Source organism: Mustelus asterias, chromosome 21, assembly GCF_964213995.1.
Source record: "Mustelus asterias chromosome 21, sMusAst1.hap1.1, whole genome shotgun sequence".
Taxonomy (NCBI): domain Eukaryota; kingdom Metazoa; phylum Chordata; class Chondrichthyes; order Carcharhiniformes; family Triakidae; genus Mustelus; species Mustelus asterias.
The window spans coordinates 61753934-61777204 of record NC_135821.1 but is presented as its reverse complement, the minus strand read 5'-3'; the positions used below and the strand labels follow the sequence as shown (position 1 = coordinate 61777204).

Genomic DNA, 23271 nt, shown 5'->3' with positions numbered 1-23271 from the left:
CTTAATGCAAGGTAAGTCCATTCAAAAGTCTGACAGCAGCAGGGAAGAAGCTGTTCTTGAGTTGGTTGGTACGTGACCTCAGACTTTTGTATCTTTTTCCCGATGGAAGGTGGAAGAGAGAATGTCCAGGGTGCGTGGGGTCCTTGATTATGCCGGCTGTTTTTCCCGAGGCAACGGGAAGTGTAGACAGAGTCAATGGATGGGAGGCTGGTTTGCATGATGGATTGGGCTACATTCATGCCCTTTTGTAGTTTCTTGCGGTCTTGGGCAGAGCAGGAGCCATACCAAGCTATGATACAATCAGAAAGAATGCTTTCTATGGTGCATCTGTAAAAGTTGGTGAGAGTCAGAGCTGACATGCCAAATTTCCTTAGTCTTCTGAGAAAGTAGAGGCGTTGTTGGGCTTTTTTAACTATAGTGTCAGCATGGGGGGACCAGGACAGGTTGTTGGTGATCTGGACACCTAAAAACTTGAAGCTCTCGATCCTTTCTACTTCGTACCCGTTGATGTAGACAGGGGCATGTTCTCCTTTATGCTTCCTGAAGTCGATGACAATCTCCTTCGTTTTGTTGACATTGAGGGAGAGATTATTATTGCCACACCAGTTCACTAGATTCTCTATCTCATTCCTGTACTCTGTCTCGTCATTGTTTGAGATCCGACCCACTACGGTGGTGTTGTCAGCAAACTTGAAAATCGAATTGGAGGGGAATTTGGCCGCACAGTCATAGGTGTACAAGGAGTATAGTAGGGGGCTGTGAACACAGCCTTGTGGGGCACCGGTGATGAGGATTATTGTGGCGGAGGTGTTGTTGCCTATCCTTACTGATTGTGATCTGTGAGTTGGGGAAGTTCAGGATCCAGTCGCAGAGGGAGGTGCCGAGGCCCAGGCCATGGAATTTAGAGATGAGTTTCGTGGGAATAATAGTGTTGAAGGTTGAGCTGTAGTCAATAAATAGGAGTCTGACATAGGTGTCCTTGTTATCTAGATGTTCCAGGGTTGAGTGCAGGGCCAGGGAGATGGCGTCTGCTGTGGACCTGTTGCGGCAGTAGGCAAACTGTAGGGGATCCAGGTAGTCCGGGAGGCTGGAATTGGTTTGTGCCATGACTAACCTTTCGAAGCACTTCGTAATGATGGATGTCAGAGCCACCGGCCGATAGTCATTAAAGCACGTTGCTTGGTTTTTCTTAGGTACCGGGATGATGGTCGTCTACTTGAAGCAGAAAGGGACCTCAGATTGTTGTAAAAAGAGGTTGAAGAAGTCTGTGAATACCTCTGCCAGCTGATCTGCGTAGGATCTGAGTGCACGTCTGGGTACCCCATCCAGACCAGTTGCTTTCCGTGGGTTGACCTTCAAGAAAGCTGCTCTGACATCTGCAATGGTGACCTCAGATACAGGTCCATCCAGGGTGGAGGGCATGCTCTTGCTGACCTCTTGCTCAAAATGGGCGTGGAATGCATTGAGCTCATCAGGGAGAGGTGCATTGGAGCCGGCGATTTTACATGCCTTCATCCTGTAGCCTGTTATGTCTTGCAGACCTTGCATAGTCGGCGGGGGTCGGTGTGGCTAGGCTGGGACACTAGCTTGGTCCGGTACTGTCTTTTGGCATCTTTGATGGATCTCCTTTGATCGTATCTGGCTTTCTTGTATAGGTCAATGCCACCTGACTTGAACGCCTCAGACCCGGACTTCAGGAAGCAGTGGATATCCCTGTTCATCCATGGTTTCCGGTTTGGGGAACACATTTGCTTCTTGTGAAACTTCCGGAAGTGATGAGTTCTATGCCATTGAAACGGCAGAGGGAAGGAAGAACAAAAGAGAAGATCTGGAATAGGTTCAGGTGGAAGAGATTAGAAGAGTAAAGAAACAAAACAGAGTGTATGTGAATGGCAGTCTAATGAATAGCTCTGACTGAAAGCAAAAACAGAGAAACAAGATTCAGATCAGCACATGGCAAAAAAACAGAATCAACATGGGGTCAGAGTTCATGACCTGAAGTTGTTGAACTCAACATTGAGTCCAAAAGGCAGTAAATTATCTAATTGCAAGATTAAGTGCTATTTCTTGAGCTTCCATTGAGCTTCACTGGAACAGTGCCACAGGCTGAGGACAGGAATGTGAGTGAGAGAGCAAGGTGGTGAATTGAAATGGAAAGCAACTGGAAGCCTGGCGTTGTGCTTGCGGACTGAGTGGAGGTGTTCCAAAAGGCTGAACTCAACTGCGTTTGGTCTCCCCAGTGTGAAAGAGACAACATCGTGAGCAGCAAACTCAGGAGGCTAAACTAAAAGAAGAATAAGTGAATCGCTGCTGCGCCTGGAAGTGTTTGGGGCCTTGGATGGTGAGGAGAGAGGGGAGATGAAAAAGACAGGTGTTACACCTCGTGTGATTGTGTGGGATGGGGACAAGGGGGTGGGGTGATTGAGAAGCAAACCAGGGCTTTGTGGAGGGAATAGTTCCCATGGAATGCTGACAGGCATGGGGAGGGGTGGGTACGTTTGATGGTGGCATCATGCTGGTAGTGGTGGAAATAGTGTAGGATTATTTGTTTAATCTGGAGGCTGGAGGAGTGGAAAGTGAAGACAACATGGAATCCTATCGCGGTCCTAGGGTAGAGGGGAAAGGGCTGAGAACAGAAGTACAGGAAATGGGTCAGACACGATTAAGATCCTTCACTACAATGAGGGTGGATAACCCCTGGTTGAGGAAAAGGGAGGACATAGCTGAAGTGCAGTTGTGGAAGGTTGCATCGTCAGAACGGATGAGACTATGTAGAGGGAGCTTTGATCTGTATCTAACTTGTGCTGTATTTACTCTGGAAATGTTTTGCGCAACAGTTCAAAGATAACTTTCCTCTCCTGCATTATAACTTAATGTGCTTTTTATGCTGAAATTTGGTGTCTAAAATAAACATCAGCTTGATAAATTTTGTTCGTTCTTGTTAAGTTGTGCAAAGAAATATTGCAAAAGACCAATCTTGCAAAGGGAGCTACCCCACCCACCACCACCAACCTCTGACTGTGGTGTCCATATCATGTCCTTAATATAACTCGTTAAGCAATCACCTCCTCGCTCACTGCAGATTTTGACGGAACATTCATCAAAAACACAAAGGATGTTGCTAGCTTTGACTTTCTGAAGGGAGGTTGCGCTGTCTCTTAAAGGACTGAGCCTTGGTTTTGCCTACGTTGAAAGAAGTCAGGTGCACAAAGATCTGGTTCTTTTGAAATGGTAAAAATACACAATACAAAATATTAACCAGAATAGCACACTAATTGAATGAGATCAAAATCAGTTGTCCAACAAACTCTCAGTCTGAGAGCTGGTGATTCCTCTGGGGTCATGTCGTGGCCTGATTTGAGGTGATGTTAACCAAGGCCATGTTAGTGGTGTGAGATTGTTGATCAATTTTGAAGAAGAACAGGGGTGTACCCCCTAGTGTCCTGGCCAATATTTATCCCTCAGCCAACATCATGCGAAACAAATTATTTGATCATTATTTCATTGTTGTTTGTGGGAGCTTGCTGAGTCCACATCAGTGGCTACATTTCCTACAACAGCAAGTATACTTCAAAAGCACTTGATTTTGTTGTTAGGTGCTTCAGAATGTCCTGAGATTGTGGAAGATGCTGTCTGAGTTCAAGGCTTTTCTTTATGTCTCTTGCTGTCCTTACAATCAATTAAGCAGATAATCATTTCATTTTCAGGGAAGTTTCTTCCGTTTATATTATCCCTGTGAGGCCAGTGAGCAGGTGAAGCAGCCACTGTGGATTCCCCGATACGAGTACTGCAGAGGCCTGGCAAATTACCTGGAGAGGGACAAGAGGTGGTGCGCCCCTGTACTCAATTTGGCATTCGGTGAGCATGGTTCAACAAAATGATCGGATGGTGAGCTACATAATCAAGAGTTTAGAGCAGAAGTTTCCAAACTGCCCACTGGGGAGATGAGGCACATTCCTCAAGAGGGAGAGGTTTATTGAAGGTTGGGGACAGTGGGGGAAGTGCTGGATAACCCAAAGAATGAGAGTCACTCGTGCAGCCATCATAAACCAGAGAAGCTTCATTATAAGATGCTCTTGGTATATTTCAGAAGTAGCTGCTGGACCACTTGGAGCCACATACTTCAGGTCCACCAGTTATCATCAGTTACTGTGCACTCCTGATGGGTCCATTGACCATGTCTAAGCATTACTGTGGTTTCAGATGTGCCAGATGGACACAATTTAAGGTGTTAACTGTGGTTCACCTCTTAACACAGTCACCTCTGTGTCAGAAAGTTTGTGAGGTTCAAGTCCCACTACAGAGGTTTTGAGAACAAAATCCATGCTGCTATATATGGTGCCAGTATAGCTACACTGTCGGGTGCTGTCTTTTGGATCATACATTAAACCAAGGCTCCTTCTGCTCTCACAGGTGGATACCTTTCAAAGCAAAGCAAGAGTGTTCACTGTGATATTCTGGTTCATATTTAACCCTCAACCAATATCATTAAAACCTATTATCTGGCCATTATCTCATTGTTTGGGGAAGTTTGCTGTGAATAAATTGGCTGTCACATTTCATAGAATCCCTACAGTGCAGAAATAGGCCATTTGGTCCATCAAGCCTACACCAACAACAATCCCACCCAGGCCCTATCCACGTAACCCCACATATTTACCGTGCTAATCCTGCACTGACTAGACTACAGAAGGACTTCATTCTGTTGGAATGTCCAGAGAATGCTGCAAAGTGGAATAATGGGACTTGGGCCTATAAAACATGGATAAGAGCTTTACCAGTTAAGATAAAGCATGATCTCCTGAAATGGTTTCAATTGCCTGAGTGAGTCAAAGTATATTTTCCCAATTTCTTTTTTTTCTTTCTCTTGGTTCTGGGTTTTTGTACAGTGCCTTCAATGGATGACGGTCAAGAGAACCTTGTCTAGTGCTGGAGGGTAAAGGGAGCTAGTCCATATACAAGAAGTACTAGCCAGGGCTTTGAAGCCTCATTATAATGCTAAAGATTATTTAAATAATTTCAAAGAAGATGCATCTCCATTCTGTGATTTTAAGCTGAAGCCAAAGTATTCATCCCACCAGCCATCAGATACTTTGGAAAGCTCGAAGAGAAACAAGGGTAAATAATGGAATTTTTCATTTTGGTAACTAGCATAATGTTTTTATGTATCACGTTTATCACCCTGTAGGTTATCATGAAGTCCCAGTTGGATGGGATGCTCCTTTCAAAACTGCGGAGAAGTACCCGCTGATTATATTTTCTCACGGTCTTGGGGCTTTCAGGTAGAGTGTCAATCCCAGTGACAATTGATTTTCATATGTGAACTTTAGGCTCTGTCTCTCACTGTGCCCCCTACCCCCACCCCCACACTGCCGCCGACACCCCGCCACTCCCCTTCCTTGTTTAGTTCCACCAAAGGGTTTCTTCGCCTATGTTCCAGGACTGATGAGGGATCCATCCTTGATCTATCATCTCTTTATCCATCCTTGTTTCCTTTTCTCTTTTTTTTTTGTAACTCTCTCATTTATACTTTTTTTCATCCTCTTCCACTATTTTCTCTCTAACCACATGTCCTCCCTTCCTTCCAGAGTGTTCCTGAATGAAGGGCACTGCATCTTCTACTCTGCATATGCAATGGAAGTTGCCTCTGTAATGCTCCCTGCTTTTTGTATTACTATTCTCAAGAGCCTTCATTGGCAAGGACAAAGCAGCCAGGTGTTAGGATCTGGGAGGATGATCATGGTGCTGAAGTATCTCACTGTTACATTCTGTTTCTTACGACAGGACCGTATACTCTGCTGTCTGCATCGAGATAGCATCTCAGGGATTTATCGTCGCTGCTGTGGAGCACAGGTCAGTGTCCGTGAGGAGCCAACACTTCTGCAATATTCATATAGAGTCATAGTCATAGAGTCATACAGCGCAGAAAATGTCCTTCGGCCCATTGAGTCTGCACTGGCAACTACCACTGAAGTCGCACTAATCCCATTTTCCAGCACTTGTCCCATATCCTTGAATGTTATGATGTTTCGAGCACTCATGCAAATACCTTTTAAAGGTTGTAAGTTTTCCGGCCTCCATTACCCTCCCAGGCTGTGCATTCCAGATTCCCACCACCCTCTCAGTGAATTTTTTTTTCTCAAATCCCCTCTGAACCTCCTGCTCCTTACGCTAAAACTCTGCCCCCTCATGATTGACCCCTCAACCAAGGGGAACAGCTGCTTCCTATTTACCCTGTCTATACCGCTCATAACCTTGTACACCTCCATCATGACCCCCCCTCCCCCCACAGCTTTCTCTACTCTTTTATTTAAAAAAAACCCACGCCTTTCCAGTCTCACCTTATAGCTCAAATGCTCCATCACAGGCAACATCCTGATGAATATCTTCTGTACCCCCTCTGGTGCAATCACTTCCTTCCTATAGTGGGCGGCACGGTAGCACAGTGGTTAGCACTGCTGCTTCACAGCTCCAGGGTCCCCGGTTCGATTCCCGGCTCGGGTCACTGTCTGTGTGGAGTTTGCACATTCTCCTCGTGTCTGCGTGGGTTTCCTCCGGATGCTCCGGTTTCCTCCCACAGTCCAAAGATGTGCGGGTTAGGTTGATTGGCCAGGTTAAAAATTGCCCCTTAGAGTCCTGGGATGCGTAGGGTAGAGGGATTAGCGGGTAAATATGTGGGGGTAGGGCCTGGGTGGGATTGTGGTCAGTGCAGACTCGATGGGCCGAATGGCCTCCTTCTGCACTGTAGGGTTTCTATGATGATTTCTATGATGATTTCTAGTGAGGTGACCAGAATTACAGTACTCCAGCTGTTTTCTAACCAATGTTCTGTACTGCTCAAGCATTACCTCCTTGCTCTTATACTCAATGCCACCACTGATGAAAGCAAGTGTCCCATATGCCTTCTTCTTAACTATCCTAATCATCTGCTCTGTCACCTTCAGGGATCTGTGAATAAGTACCCCATAATCCATCTGTTCCTCTAGCTTCCTAGTATTCTGCCATTCATTAAATACTCCCTTGTCATGTTACTTCTTCCAAAGTGCATCACCTTGCATTTATCAGGGTTACATATCATCTGCCACTGCTCTGGCCATCTGACCAACCCACCTATAACTTTCTGTAACCTACTACTTCTTTACAATTAACCACCCTACCAATCTTGGTGTCATCTGCAAACTTGATCATTATTCCCCCCCATATCATCTTTATCATTTATGTATATAACAAACAATAAGGGTCCCAACACTGAGCCTTGTGGCACTGGCCTCCAGTCACTAAAACATGCTTTGTGACCTATTATTAAGCCAGTTTTGGATTCATCTCGCCAAGTTTTCCTGAATTTCATGTGCTTTAACCTTCTCAATCAGTCTGCCATGTGGGACCTTGTCAAAAGCTTTGCTAAAATCCATATAAACTACATTAACTGAACTTCCCTCATTCACACACTTGATCACATTTTTGAAAAATTCTATCAAATTTGTTAGGCATGACGTCCGTCTGACAAAGCCATGCTGACTATTCCTAATTATCCCATACCTTTCCCACCACCATGCCTGTCAAAAGGATTGTTACAGTGCTGGACCATGCAGTATGTGATACCTGAGCTGTGTGTCATGTGAATCCTTTTGACATAATGTAGATAAATGGAGCTTCACTTTGTATTTAATCTGTGCTGTACCTGCCCTGGAAGCATTTGGGATAGTGCAATGTGCTGTTTGCCTGTCAAGTGGAAAGTTTGAACATTCACAAGGCTAGAATGGATTTGTGGATTGTGTAAGTGGATTCAAGCGTTACTCTTGCAGCACCTGTGATTGGAGTTGACTAACACACACTTGCAAAACCAGATTCACAACTTCTGTTTCCTGATCAGTGACTCAGGCCTTACATTGTGCTCCTTCCAGTATAGAGGGAACTTTATTCTGTATCTAACCTGCACTGCACCTGTGCTGGGAGTGTTTGGGAAGTGTAAAGGCGGTTTTACTATTTATAAGAGTTTACTGTAATAATTTCTGAGGCCCTTTCACTTTTTCTATTTTTATTTTGAATCAGAGATGAGTCAGCTTGCGCGACCTTTTTTTTCAAGTCTCCCATTGAGGATTTGGAGCAGCCAGTTGGAGCAACAACTTCAACAGAACAGCTTCCCGGGAGACCTGGATCACCCCAAGCCTGCCCACCAACACTGGAGGAAGAATGGCTCCCGTATAAGAAACTGGATGTGGTCGAGGAAGATTTCTCCCTGAGGAATAAACAGGTGTGTTTAAAACCCAGGAATTAAAATGGAGGTCTAGCAGGTTTGCTCCCTTGAATATTCCTATTTCAGCCTTGGCATTAGGGAAGGGGACTTAATGCGTCAGGAAATCTGCTCCTTGACTCCCTGGTTATGCTTCCATGCAGGAATGCTACTCTTACCCCAGTTATCTAATGATTCTTAGGGGCTAATTTTAATCATCAGAAAAAAATTGACAGAGCTAGAATATCTTCAGTCACTCATTTGACATCTGTCAGCCAGTTGGGCTTTTGGAACTCAAAGGGTCATATGCCTAGATTTTAGCAGAAGAGGTATTCATTATGTTTTTAACTCATGCATATAAAACACTCTTTCCTCTACCTAAACAAGCAAATTAAGTTGACAGACTATTAGAAAAAGGGCACCACATTTTCAGTTCACGAGGACTGTTTATATTTCACGTTAGGTATTGGGATCTGTGTCACTTTCGAGAGCATCAATCCAAACAGAGACTGTGTCAAGTTGAATGGAAAAGGTGGTGGAGGGGGTGGGGGGGGGGGGGGGGGGGGGGGGAGGTGGTGGTTGGTTGGCACTGTGTCATGATGCTTGTTTGGAGAGTTGATGGATCGAATGGCCTTCTGTGCCATTACAATTCTGTGATTCTGTTATTGACAGAGGTTTAAAAGAAGTTTGCGCATTTGTACAGCACATTTCACAACCTTGGGACATCTGAAAGTGTTTACTAGCAATGAAGTATTTTTCTGAAGTGTAATCACTATTGTAATGTGGGAAATACAGCCCTCAATTTGGACACAGCAGAATCGCGCAAACAGCAATATGATGAGGACTGGATAATCTGTGTTGATGGTGATGGTTGAGAGAGAAACTTTGGTCAATGATAACAGGGAAAGCTCACCACTCCTTTAAAGTAGTGATCTAGGTTCTTTTGAACCCAAAAACAGTGCTTCTAACAGGATAACCCTACCTTAATGAAGGATCAGACTGGTTTCTGTGCTGCAATCACTCAAGTGAGACTTGAATCCACAATCTACTGACTCCAGTGAGAGTGCAGCTCTCTGGGCTACAAGTAACACAGGTATGCTTCCTGTTCCATTCACCCATCACTTGCTGACCTTCAATAGCTCCTGATTAAACAATGCCTTGATTTTAAAATTTGTATTCATTTTCACAACCCTCTGTGGCCTTGCCCCTCCCTACCTCTCTAACTTTCTCCAACCCCAAACCCTCAGACAGCTGCTCTCTGGTAATTCTGGCCTCTTGAACATCTCAGATTTTAATCATTCCACCATTGGTTGTCATGCTGCCTGCTTCCAAAGCCCCAGAGCTCTTGATTTCCCTCCTTGGCTACTCTGTCTCTCCAGTCCCCTCTCTTCCCTAAAACCTACATCATTGATCAAGTGTTTGGTCATCTGCCTTGCCTTATGTGGCTCAATGTCAAATTTTGTCTTGTAATATGTCCTGTGAAGCACCTTGGAAGGTTTTGCCCCTTTAAGAATGCTACATCAATAAAACATGTACTACAAACTGAGAAGGACATGAAAAAGTAGACATGTGCCAGATTTTGTTACAGATCTTTAAAAAGAGCAATAAAGCCCACTGAATGGATCAGTCATTTAGGACTGAGATGAGGTGGACTTTCTTCACTCAAAGGGTTGTGAATCTTAGGAACTCTGTACCAGAGCGCCTTTAGATGCTCAGTTGTTCAGGGTATTCAGCACTAAAATCTGTATAATTTAGGCCATTAAAAGAATCGAGGGAGATGGTGAGAGGACGGAAAAGTGGAGTTGAAGTCTCCTCCTATTTCCTATGTTCTTTGTACAAATTATTGAAAGCTATTTCACAGGAGATTGATAACTTCCCTTTTCTTTATTTTTCAGTCTATTAATATTGCAGTGTTTGTAAAACCAATTACAATGGCTTCAAAATCCATGGCAGGGGTGTTAAAGATTAGGAAGTTAAGAGTAAGAAACATGCAGTCAGGTGAAATGTTTTCACAAGGGTTAATTGAGAATTGGAATGCATCATCCAAGATTATTGAAGTTGACCGTATTGAAAAATAACGGTGGCGCAGTGGTCTGCCTCACAACGCCAGGGATCTGGGTTCAATTCCAGCCTTGGGTCACTGTCTGTGCAGAGTTTGCACATTCTCCCCATGTCTGCGTGGGTTTCCTTTGGGTGCTCCGGTTTCCTCCCACAGTTCAAAGATGTGCAGATTAGGCTAATTGGCCATGCTAAATTGCCCCTTAATGTACTAAAATGTGTAGGTTAGATGGACTAGCCATGGGAAATGTGTGGGCTTATGGGTTAAGGCGGGGAAGGAGCCTGGTAAGATGCTCTGTCGGAGAGTCGGTGCAGACTCAATGGGCTGGAGGGCCTCCTTCTGCACTGTAGAAATTCTATGATTCTATGAGACCTGTTTCTAAGGAGGGAAAGGGTTGAAATATCTGGCATTAATTTTAAAAATGACAAGCCTATTGAATCATGGGGACAACAAGCCATTCAGCCCCGTGCGCCTGTTCTGTTTGTTCTACTTTATCTGCCTTTGCTATGTACCCCTTGGTACCTTTACCTAATAAAAATCACTGTAAGTCTTGAAATTTGACCCCTAACATCCGCAGCACTTTGGGGAGAGTGAGATTTCCACGGCCTTTTGTGTGAAGGAAAGCTCCTTGATTTTAAAAAAGGATGCCCCTTGATCTGATTCCCCACCTGAGGAAATAATTTCTCTGCAACTAACCTTTGGATTTAAAAAAAATCATTTTAAATACCCCAATTGGAACACACCTCAGCTTGCTGGACTCATGTGAATACAAAGCATTGAGTACAAGATTGGGAAATCATGTTGCAGCCATATAGAACCTTGGTTAGGCCGCATTTGGAGAATTGCATGCCGTTCTGGTCACCACACTACCAGAAGGACGTGGAAGCTTTGGAGAGAGCGCAAAGAAGGTTCACCAGGATGTTGCCTGATCTTGAAAGTGTTGGCTATGAGGAGAGTTTGAATAAACTAGAATTGTTTTCATTGGAAAGACAGAGGCTGAGAGGAGACCTGATAGAGGTCTACAAAATTGAGAGGCTTATACTGGGTGAATAGTCAGACGCTTTGTCCAAGGATGGAAGTGTCAATTACAAGGGGGCCCAGGTTCTAGGTGAGAGGGGGAAAGTTTACGGAGATGTGTGGGGGAAGTTCTTCATGCAGAGAGCGGTGGGTGCCTGGACATGCTGCCAGGAGGTAGTGGAAGCAGGCACATTAGCAACATTTAAGAGGCATTTGGATGGGTAGATGAATAGAGGGATATGCACCGAGTATGGGCAAAAGGTTTTTTTTAGTTTAGGTCAGGCATTATGATTGTCACGGGCTTGGAGAGCCAAAGGGCCTGTTCCTCTACTGTACTTTTTTTGTTCCTGGCTAATCAAATCTAATGATTTGGATGGGAATTTAGGAGGCATGGTTAGTGAGTTTGCAGATGACACCAAGATTGGTGGCATAGTGGACAGTGAAGAAGGTTATCTAGGATTGCAACAGGATCTGGATCAATTGGGCCAGTGGGCTAACGAATGGCAGATGGAGTTTAATTTAGATAAATGCGAGGTGATATATTTTGGTAGATTGAACCAGGGCAGGACTTGCTCAGTTAATGGCAGGGCGTTGGGGAGAGCTATAGAACAAAGAGACCGAGTTGTACAGATTCATAGCTCCTTGAAATGGGAGTCACAGGTGGACAGGATGCTGAAGAAGGCATTTAACATGCTTGGTTCATGAGGCAGAACATTGAATACAGGAGTTGGGACGTCTTGTTGAAGTTGTACAAGACATTGGTAAGGCCACACTTGGAATACTTTGTACAGTTCTGGTCACTCTATTACAGAAAGAATATTATTAAACTAGAAAAGGTGCAGAAAAGATTTACTAGGATGCTACCGGGACTTAATGGTTTGAAGGACAGGCTGGATAGACTGCGACTCTTTTCCCTGGAGCGTAGGAGACTTGGGAATGACCTTACAGAGGTCTATAAAATAATGAGGGACATAGATAAGGTAGATAGTCAACATCTTTTCCCAAAGGTCGGGGAGTCTAAAACTAGAGGGCATTGATTTAAGGCGAGAGAGGAGAGATACAAAAGAGTCCAGAGGGGCAGTTTTTTCACACAGAGGGTGGTGAGTGTCTGGAATGAGCTGCCAGAGGGTAGTAGCAGAGGTGGGTAAAATTTTAAAAAGCATTTAGACAGTTACACGGCTAAGATGGATTTAGAGGGATATGGGCCAAACGCGGGCAGTTGGGAATAGCTTCGTGGTAAAAACTGGGCGGCATGGACAAATTGGGCCAAAGGGCCTGTTTCCATGTTGTAAACCCCTATGACTCTTTGTTCAAACTGACAGTATAATTGAACCTTTTAAGCCCTGGTATCACTCTGGTGCGTCTTATTTAACTGTGATACAAAACTTGATGAATCCTAAATACTGTACATCTAGGAAAGCTGGAAACTTGACCATCTAGCTCCCGGAGCTGATCTGTGTGTGATCAGAAGTTTAAAGGTTACAATACTCAGAGGTCAGACAAATTGATGGAGATGAATCTGCAGGAAATGCTGCACCCCTGACCTCTGGTGGCAGATTCCAATATTACAGCAGCATAATGAAACACAGAGCAGATATAGAATATTGCAGGATGGAAAGTGGTCCTTTGGCCCATCAAGCTGGCAACAATGTATTCTTCAAAGGAGCCATGCAGTCTAATCCCTTCCTTCTCCAGGCACTTCAACATTTTTCAAAAAAATCAATTGTAGTTCAGAGGAGGTTCACTGGATGTCATTCCTGAAATGAAGGGATTGTCTATGAAGAAACAGGTTAGGCATAGTTTCGTTGGAGTTAGATGAATGAGAGGCGATCTTGTTGAATCCTGTATGATTCTGAAGGGATGTGATGAGGTGATACCTGGAGGATGTTTCCTGTTGTGGGGGAGACTAAAACTAGGGAATATGGTTTAAAAATAAGAGGACTTCCTTTTAAGGCAGAGATGAGGAGATGTTCTTTACTCCCAAAGGGACATTGATGAGTGAAAGAAAGTAGGCTGGGTCATTGAATTTATTCAAGGTAGAGTTAAGGCAGATTAAATTTGGGTAAAGGAGTCAAGGGTGATAAGGGGCAGACAGGGATGTGGTGTTGAGACCACAACCAGATCAGCCATGATCTTATTGAATGGTGTAGCAGGCTTGAAGGGCCAAATGGCCTACTCCTGCTCCTAGGATCCATTTCTGCCCTGTGGTATGGTGTTCAAAATGAGCCCAGTAGTTCTGGTGGGGTTTCACCAAGAATATGGACCATTAAAGAAAATGTATTCCTCTTTGTATTCTAGTATCTTAAGGGCAACTAGGAATGGACAATAAATGCTGGCCAGCATTTATTAAAAACAACCCTTGAACTACAAACCAAAATTCCACTAGCATTTTGATTACTTTTGTACCAGTATGCTAGCTTTGGTAATCTGTAGACATCGACCCTTAAACCTCTTGGTTTCTGCACAGCTCCTAGTTTCTCACTTCTAAGAAAATATTAAGGTGCAGCCTCAAAATGAGTTAGGGAAAGTTATATAGAGATATATTTGTTTTGCTGCCTCTTCTCCCTCCCAGGTGCACCAGCGAGTGGAGGAATGTAGTCAGACTTTGGACCTGTTCACAGATATCAACAATGGGAAGCTCATCACAAACGTCCTTCCTGGCAACTTGGACCTCTCCATTATGAAGGTGAGTACATTGGGAGCAAGATGCCTCTCCCTCAACTAAATCCTGAGCATGGTGCTGCCGCTATTTCCCCAAACAACAGGGACATACTTTTCCACACGTACAGGTAGGGGTTACATTGGGAGGATAAATCAAGAGTGTCACCATGGGGGTGGGGAACATGGGGGGGAAAAAAAGTTTTCCAAAGCACCTTTCATGACCTCAGGATGTCACAAAACATTTTATAACCAATAAAGCACCGACTTGAAATGCATTGGACCTGAACATCTATGGAGTGGCAATCAGACGCAGAATGAGTGGTGATCGGGGATTAAGCTGTTGGGGTGGGATACAGGGGCTGCAGAGTAGTCTGGGCTCCAGACAGTTGGGTGCAAGGTGGGCATGGTGGTCAGGGTTCCAAGCAATGGGGTGAGGAGTGGATTTTCACAGTAACTTCATTGCAGTGTTAATGTAAGCCTACTTGTGACTAATAAATAAACTTTAACTTTGAGTGGGGGGAGTCGTGGTGGTTGGGGTCTGGACTGTCTTGGGGTGGGGGGGGGGGGGTGCATGATGGTTGGTGACCCAGGCAGTCAGGTCAGGTGGTGTTGGGGGGGAGGGGGGTGGGGTGGGTGCGAGCATGGTGGTCGGGGGTCCAGGCAGTCAGGTGGGAAAGGGGATGTGGTGACTGGGGGTCTGGGCAGGTGAATCAGCGAGTTGAGGTCCAGACAGTCGAGAGAAGGAGGCAGTTGTGAGGAGGTGGACCGGGCACTCGGCAGGGGGAGCGGTCATGTCAGGTTGGGCCTGGGAGGTGGAGTAGGGAAGTTCCATAGGGAGTTGGGGTTCTCCAGCCCATTTTTAGGGTGCTCTCCTGTTACACTGAGCCCTGGAGCTGAGAAGTTACGACCCTAAGTGTTATGATGGAATGTACTGCTAAAAGGGTGGTGAAAATAGAATTAATAACTTTTAAATGGTAATTGGATAAATATTTCTTAAATACTTGAGGAAACAATGATTGCAGGGTTGTGGGGAAAGAATAAGGACGCTGTTATTAATTGAATAAGTCTACAAATGGGCCAGCATGATGGGCTGAATGGCTTCCAATGCTGCATCATTACTTCTGTAATTCTAAAATAACAGTGTCCATTGTTACAGCACAGTTATTTCTCCAGCAAGATGGGCACCATTGGGGGGGGGGGGGGGGGGGTGGCATTAGGAGGAGGCAGTAGATGACAAATTGATTTGGATTTATTGGGGAAGTGGACCCAAGGTTGGCAAATGGCTTTTAATGCAACTGTTCACAGTATGATCCTGGCAACCCATGGCAGCCGGGGCCATCCTGGCTGAGACTGGCTACCTCAGAGGTCTGAGTTAGTGGGTTTCGGGGTACATTGTCTAGCCGTGGGTGGGAGCTGATCAGAATAGAATGAAATCTAAGGTGGTGGCCTTCATTCACACAGGGCTGCATCGACCTGCAGAGAGTTGCAGTGATGGGTCACTCGTTTGGAGGCTCCACGGCAATTCTGGCAGTCGCTAAGGACCAGCGGTTCAGGTGGGTGCAATATTTTGATCGTAGTCATCATGTTAGAGGAAAGGTATCATAGAATCATAGAAACACTACAGTGCAGAAAGAGGCCATTTGGCCCATCGAGTCTGCACCGACCACAATCCCACCCAGGCCCTACCCCCATATCCCTACATATTTTGCCCGCTAAACCCTCTAACCTACGCACCTCAGGACTCAAAGGGGCAATTTTTAGTATGGCCAATCAACCTAACCCGCACATCTTTGGACTGTGGGAGGAAACCGGAGCACCCGGAGGAAACCCACGCAGACACGAGGAGAATGTGCAAACTCCACACAGACAGTGACCCAAGCCGGGAATCAAACCCGGGTCCCTGGAGCTGTGAAGCAGCAGTGCTAACCACTGTGCTACTGTGCCGCCCACCATGTAACCACTGTGACCGTGCCGCCCTTAAGGTAACCGAGGAAAGTTTTCAGCAGGAATACTCAATCCTGATAATGCAGTAACACAATGAGGCACGTTGGTGTAATGCCATGGGATGATTCTGATGCAAACCTGTGATTCCACAACTAGGGAGACTGATCTCTATATTGCTATTAGTCTCGCAAGATGTAGAATCTAAGAATGAAGATGTAAAGATGAGCAGCACAGTGGTTACTACTGCTGCCTCACAGCGCCAGGGACCTGGGTTCAATTCCGGCCTTGGGTGATTGCATGTGGAGTGTGCACATTCTCCCCATGTCTGTGTGGGTTTCCTCCGGGTGCTCCGGTTTCCTCCCACACTCCAAAGATGTGCAGGTTAGGTGGATTGTCTCTGCTAAATTGCCCCTTAGTGTCCCAAGATGTGTAGGTTAGGGGGATTAGCGGGGTAAATACGTGGGGTTACAGGGATTGGGCCTGGGTGAGATGCTCTGTTGGAGAGTCGGTGCAGACTCGATGGGCCAAGCGGCCTCCTTCTGCACTGTAGGGATTCTGTGATTAAATAAAACCTCAATTAGAGAACCATATGTCATATTAGACTCAAAATTCAATGGTAGCACACTTTGTGAGCCAATCCTCCACCTACAAGGCATAAGTTAGGGACACGATGGTATATTCTTCACTTGCCTGTCCAGGTGTGTTGCAACCACACGAAGCTCAACACCATCCAGGAATAAGCATTTGCTTGATCACTCTCTCCAGTGTCAGAACATCGTGGCTGCAGATTGTACTATCAACAGGATGCACTGCAGCCACTCACCGAAGCTTTTTTGGTGATGCCTCCTAAAGCTGCAACCTCTTCCACCCACAAGGGCAGCAGGCGCATGAGAGCACCACCACCTCCAGATTCACCTCCCAAGCTGACTTGGGTGCATATTGTCCGTTCCATCTTCATCGCTGGAGAAATCCCGTGTTGAGGTTGAGTTTGGGGAAGCCATTGAGGAGAGTGTTGGAGAAATTGGCCGTCATGGTGAAAAAAAAGCAGAGGATCCATCAAATCCGATTTATAAACCAGTGGATACACGATGAGTGAATGTGCTGCTTCTATGGCGTCCCTCCAGAAGAGATGTTCATTCACATCTAACCGGTGGCAGCATTGAGAAATCTACCCAGTGCTAGTGTTTTGTGATCTACCAGTCCTCCCTGTGAGAATGTGTGTTGTTCGTCTTTCACTATTCGGCCTTGTTTGCTGACTATAAGTATATTCTTGCCCTGCAGGTGTGCAGTAGCCTTGGATAGTTGGATGTTCCCACTGACGGATGACATTTATCCCAACGTGCTGCGTCCTGTGCTCTTTGTGAATTCTCAGAAATTTCAGACTGATGACAGCATCAATAAGATGAAGAGGCTGCACTCCACTGGCAATGAGATAAAAATCATCACCATAAAGTAAGTGCAGAGAGGGGTGGTCTAATGAAAATGTGTGCTCTCGAATAAGTATCCAGGCTTTGGAGAGAGTCCCGTGTTCTTTGGTATGTGTTTGTTGTGAGGAAACACAAATACTTAATTTTTTTTTAATTGCCTTTTTTTCCCTCATTGGGATGATAACATAAGAATTAAGAGCAGGAGTGGGCCATTTGGCCCCTCGAGCCTGCTCCGCTATTCAATAAGATCACGGAAGTTTTTAAAGTTAAGAATCAGGGATAACGATACCACGTTAAACACAAGAGATTCAGAGCAGAGGGCAAGTGAAACTTCTTCATACCAAGGGTTGTGAGGTGTGTGTGTGTGCAGGTGGAGGGAGCGGGGGTTGCTGGCACTGGGAGAGCTGGTTCTATGGACAGCTCTTGGATGTGTCTGTCTGCCTGAAGTCATCCTGAGGATGAGAGCAGGTATGGGTATTCACTCGAGCAAAGCAGAGGCCATAGCATGGATGTCAACATAGGCACAGGCTGGGAATTCGGGCACCTTGAAGTGGGTTGTAATCCTAACCCTTTTTTTGGAACTATTTCCAATCAGGCATACTCCTGGGATGATCGCTGTCACTAAAGACTGAGAAAGACAAGTCTCTCAGTAACTGAAATGGGTGTGAGGAACTGATTGAATTCCCCTCCCGAAGAAAACGGACTACCAGAGAATTGTCTTTTTAATTTAATAGTTTAAGCTAGATTATAACAACCCAGATGTTGTAAGGGTCCAGGCATCTCTCCACTGAAGAGTGTATGAAGTTGGGTTTCAAGTTTGGATACAGAAGACTGTATGAGACAGTATAGTTTCTCAATCATATAAGAGTTTATTAAAGAACTGCACATGAGAGAAACAGGGTCCTGGTAGGTCTACGGGCGTTGATGGGACTGGCTGAGGTTGTTGTGGAGCCGGAGACGTTGAGTGAGATGGCCAAATCCTCCAGAGAGACTATCGGAGACAGAGAGAGGAATTTCCACAGACACAAATCTGAAGTAAAGGTAAGGCCACTTCATTTCATTCTTTCTCAAAATAGAGGAGGCTGTTAGTTGAAGTCAGAGTCCATATGTGAACCCACAAATATAAATGCCCTTCTGCTGAATGAAATGGCAGTGCAGCCAGTTCCTGGATCATCAGCATTGAGGGGGATCGATGAGGTGGACTTGCAGCAGCAATGGGACTCACCGACCTCTCCAGCTGACCCTCCTCACTCTGTGTCTTTATCTTGTGTGATACCTTATTTGAATGCCTTTTAGAAATCCTCCTAATACTACATCAACTGGTTCTTCCCCGCCTACTAGTTACATGATCGAGAAAATAAATCGCTCAAATAAATTTGTCAAATTTAGGTTTCCCATTAACCCATTAAGTTGCTATTTACTCATCTTTGCTTTTTGCTCTGATCCATTGAGTTTCAATTGAATGTTGCGAACCTCTCTAGTAAGCATGCAACCATAGGGAATGTAAGTAAGCGTGACATTCATGAACTATCAATTCAGCTGAAAAAAAGTGGGCGTGTCATGGAAGTGATTGTCTCATTGAAGTATGCCCTGTTACTGAAAAGGTAACCCCTGACCTAGAGATCCAGGGTTATGCTCCGGGGACCCATGTTCGAATCCTACCATGGCAGATGCTGGAAGTTAAAAACTCAAACATTCTGGGATTTAAAAATCTAATGATGACCATGAAACCATTGTCAATTGTCGAAAAATCCCAACTGGTTCACTCAATTCAGGGAAGGAAACCTGCCATCCTTACCTGGTCAGGTCTACATGCGACCCCGACCACAAAAATGTGGTTGATTCTTGCATGCCCTCTGAAATGGCCTAGCAAGCCACTCAGTTGTACTCAATTGCTACAAAAGGAATGAAACCGGACGGACCACCTGGCATCAACCTAGATGCTGGAAGCAACAATGGGAAACCCAGCCCTGTCGCCCCTGCAAAGCCCTCCTACTAACATCTGGAGCTTGTGCCAAAATTGGGAGAGCTGTCTCGTAGACTAATTAAGCAACAGCCTGACACAATCATACCTTACAGATAATATTGCAGACACGAAGGACAGCGCATTGCAACAAAGGGACTTGCTCACAGCAAAGGGAAATTGGAAGGAACATTGTAAGCATTTCATTTGTAGTTTATTGCCTGTGAAGTGCTTTGCACCATCTTATTCTTGTGAAAGGAGCTATATATAAAAGCCTTTTTTTTGCAGAGAAGGAAAGAGTGAGGGGGATTTTAGGATGTGGTAAGAATGTTGGGTTTGGCATTAGTCAAAAACTCAGGGAATTCTGGACCTCTTGGCCTTTTCCTCCTGTTCACGAAAGATTCTTCTATTCTTAGTATTTGCTCTGTTGATGTTTTGTTTCAGAGGGTCGGTACACCAGAGCCAGACGGATTTTACGCTACTAACTGGCCACTTGCTCAGCATGGCATTCGAAACAAAGGGAACCATAGATCCTGTTGAGGGTCTTGACATCACCACCAAGGCCTCTCTGGTCTTCCTGCAGAGACATTTAGGTACGACAGCCCTGAAATATCATCACTTAGAATCTTACAGCACAGGAAGAGTCCACTCAACCCCTCGTGCCTGTGCTGGCTCTTTAAGAGAGCTGTCCAATTAATCCACTCTCCTTGCTCTTTCCCTGTAGCCCTGCAATTTCTCTTCCATTTGGGTATTTATCCTATTTTCTTTTGAAAACCATTGTTGAAATCGCTTTCACTATCCTTTTGGGCAGTGCATTCCAGATCATCATAACCCACTCCATAAAAATGTTCTCTTCTCCCCTCTGATTCTTTTGCCAGTTATCTTAAGTCCCTCCTCTGGTTATTGACCCTCCTGCCATTTAAGAACTTATTTTTGCTTGTTTACTCAATCGAAACCTCTTCTTTGACTGCACCTTCTAAGCCTCTAACAAGTGTCACCTGGAAGGACAAAGGCACCAGGTGCAATGGGAACACCATTAATTTCAGGTACATTCCAAGTCTCTCTCCATCCTCACTTGGACATGTATTAGCTGTCCATTCACCATTACTGGATCAAAATTCTGAAACCTCTTACCTAAAAACATCATGGCTCACCAGTGCCTTCCCAAGAACAACTGGCATGGGAGGTAAAGGCTGGCATTGCCAATAATGTTCACATCCTGAGAATTGATTAACCCTCACGCCACACGGTTGAACAATGTCTTATGACTACAATGTCAGTATTGCTCCTGGGCCATGGGTGTGCATTCAGTTGATCTCCGCCTTGTTGGAGTATTGCATTTGGCCACAGCGCCTTTTAGATTGGGGAAGGGGCAGCTCAACACCACTGTGAGCCAAAGGGTTTTAGATGGAGCAGGACAGGTGGCAAACAATCAAAGTCCATTTAATCATAAAACTGCCTATTTCATTGAAGAATCATAGAATTTCGACAGTGCAGGAGGAGGCCATTCAGCCCACCGAGACTCCACCGACAACAATCCTACCCAGGCCCTATCTCCATAACCCCATGTATTTACACTGGTGGTCCCCCTAACACTAAGGGGCAATTTAGCATGGCAGTCAACCTACCCGCACATCTTGGACTGTGGGAGGAAACTGGAGCACCTGGAGGAAACCCATGCAGACACGGGGAGAATGTGCAAACTTCACGCGGACAGTGACCCAAGGCTGGAATAGACCCAGGCCCCTGGAGTCGTGAGGCAACAGTGCTAACCACTGTGCCACCGTGCCATCCTCTATTTAAAAATGACCTTTATAAATGCAGCAAACAGGACTCATGACACAGCTACATCATTGTGGCAATAGCAAGGTTATTTCCTCAGCAAAATGCAGTGAGTGGAGGATAGTTAAATAATACAAATGTGCATAAAATCAATCCCAGTCACTTGATGCAATGCAGTTTCCAGGTGTGACTGACAGGGGAAATAACCCAACCATCGCCGTACTGCCCCAGAGATCGTGGTGTCACTGCATGAAGCCAAAAAAGATTTGCCGCACATTATCTGCTTCGGGTTCCAGTAAATGGGCAGTAATCCAAACCAGGTAATTCGGGCCAAATTGTTGGAAATGCATGTCAGGGTGAGCACTAGATGGGACAAAGCCAAGTGGCTGATTCCCCCAGTTGGTCTGGAGAATCTGTTTAAAAAATCTTAGGAACTTATTCCATCTTTTCTGTCCACCTTTTCAGATCTACAAAAGGACTTCGACGAGTGGAATGCGCTTTTGGAAGGGGATGGACAGCATGTGATTCTCATAAAGTGAACCTTACCTTCAGGCTCAAATTGTCCTGATGCTTGATATGGAATCCAACTGGTTTTTAATGTGAAGACCATGAAACTATGCCCCAGTGACTGGCTTTCCAAGGGTTAAATACTCAAATCTTGTGTTGAGGATCCTAACTGACACATCGTGCAGCATTAATATGACAGTGTTCAGCCTGTATCCTAATCAATGCATATGTTCCCCCGTAAAACATTCAAACAGAAATTCAGCATACAACAAACAATCTGTAACTAGCGCAAGTACTTATAAAAAGAAAAATTGCTTTTATTCCCTGAATAATGGCTGAGGAGGAGTGTTCGGGATGAGTATGGTGCAACCTACATTAGGGATTCACCACCCATTCTTACCTCCACTTCCATCAAAGACTTAATGAATAGTTGTACGTCTCAGCATTTTACTGAGTGGTACAGATCATACAGTCCTGGGTTTATTTGCTAATCTGTGCTGAGTTAGCAAATCTCAGGGAAGGAGGACCAGAGAGAATTAGTTCCACTGAATTAGGTGACAAAAGGGAACATTCTCTGCTGTGATGCCCTCCGTGGTGGACTGGTCTGCCTGCACTTACTGTCTGAGCTCATTCACAATGCAAAGCCTCTCTGAGTTGAGTGGCATAGAATAATCAAATCATTCTCAAATACAGAGACTTAGGGTAATGGGTTCAAATCCCACCATGATAGTTGGTGAAATTTGGATTGAATAAACGTCCGAAATTAAAAGTCTAATGATGACCATGAAGCCATTGCTAATTGTCGTAAAAACCCACCTGCTTCACTAATGTCCTTTAGGGACCTGCTATCCTTGCCTGGTCTGGCCTATTTGTGACTCTAGATCCACAGAAACCTGGTTGACTCTTAAATCCCCTCTGAAATAGCCTAGCAAGCCACTCAGTTCAAGGACAATTCGGGATGGGCAATAAATGCAGGCCCAACCAGCAATGCCTACATCCCATACATAAATTTAAAGAAAACATAATATTCACATGCTTTCATTGGACTGGAAACTGTAATTATGGAGAGAATACCTGATGAGTCCAGGGAAATGGAAATATTTGAAGATTGCAAAGCTTCTCAGTGGACAATGGCAGCTACTTCTGGTTTAGGGAATGTAGGAAGATATGACCCTTGCCACTTTTATATTAAAGTTTGAAGATTTCTCAAGTATAGTTGGGATTTCACAAGTCTGTCCAGCTGTAACTCATGTAGAGTTGTGCAGCACACTGTTAATATATTATAGTGTGGGAAACCTATGGCCTGGGGGCCACATGCAGCCCATCTGGGTTCTGAGTGTGGCCCACGAGACGTTATGTTGACTGTTGCCCACACGCAGGGTTGCCACATTCCGCTGATTTCTGTCCATGTAGTTTGTTTCCTGCCGGTATAAGTGAAGTGATAGCGCATATAATGGAAGGGCAAGTGAAGTGAGGAGGTATGTTGATTGCTCATAACATCGACTGTGAGAGCTCTGTATCCAAAATGTAAATATTTCTACTGCTTTTACCATTTGAAGTTGATAGTTTTATTAATATATAAATGATTTAACATTTTCTAAAACTTGTTGTGAAATATTTGGTGTGTATTAAGTGTATTCAATCGTATTCATGGGGTCATGGTTTGCGAAAAGCCTGA

At 44.9% G+C, this 23271-nt stretch overlaps 1 protein-coding gene across 4 annotated transcripts in view; it reads left to right on the top strand.

Moving 5' to 3' along the window:
• LOC144509323 (platelet-activating factor acetylhydrolase 2, cytoplasmic-like) overlaps positions 1–23189 on the top strand; it is a 32407-nt gene extending 9218 nt beyond the window's left edge. For all 4 annotated transcript variants that reach the window (XM_078237990.1, XM_078237989.1, XM_078237991.1 and 1 more), the window contains 9 exons: positions 3708–3858; positions 5189–5282; positions 5785–5853; positions 8053–8254; positions 13882–13995; positions 15432–15523; positions 17196–17366; positions 19749–19897; positions 21552–23189. In XM_078237990.1, coding sequence (XP_078094116.1) covers positions 3708–3858; positions 5189–5282; positions 5785–5853; positions 8053–8254; positions 13882–13995; positions 15432–15523; positions 17196–17366; positions 19749–19897; positions 21552–21625 — 1116 coding nt within the window. In that variant the 3' untranslated portion in view covers positions 21626–23189. The remainder of the gene's footprint in view (positions 1–3707; positions 3859–5188; positions 5283–5784; positions 5854–8052; positions 8255–13881; positions 13996–15431; positions 15524–17195; positions 17367–19748; positions 19898–21551) is intronic.
• Positions 23190–23271: the final 82 nt, after the last annotated feature.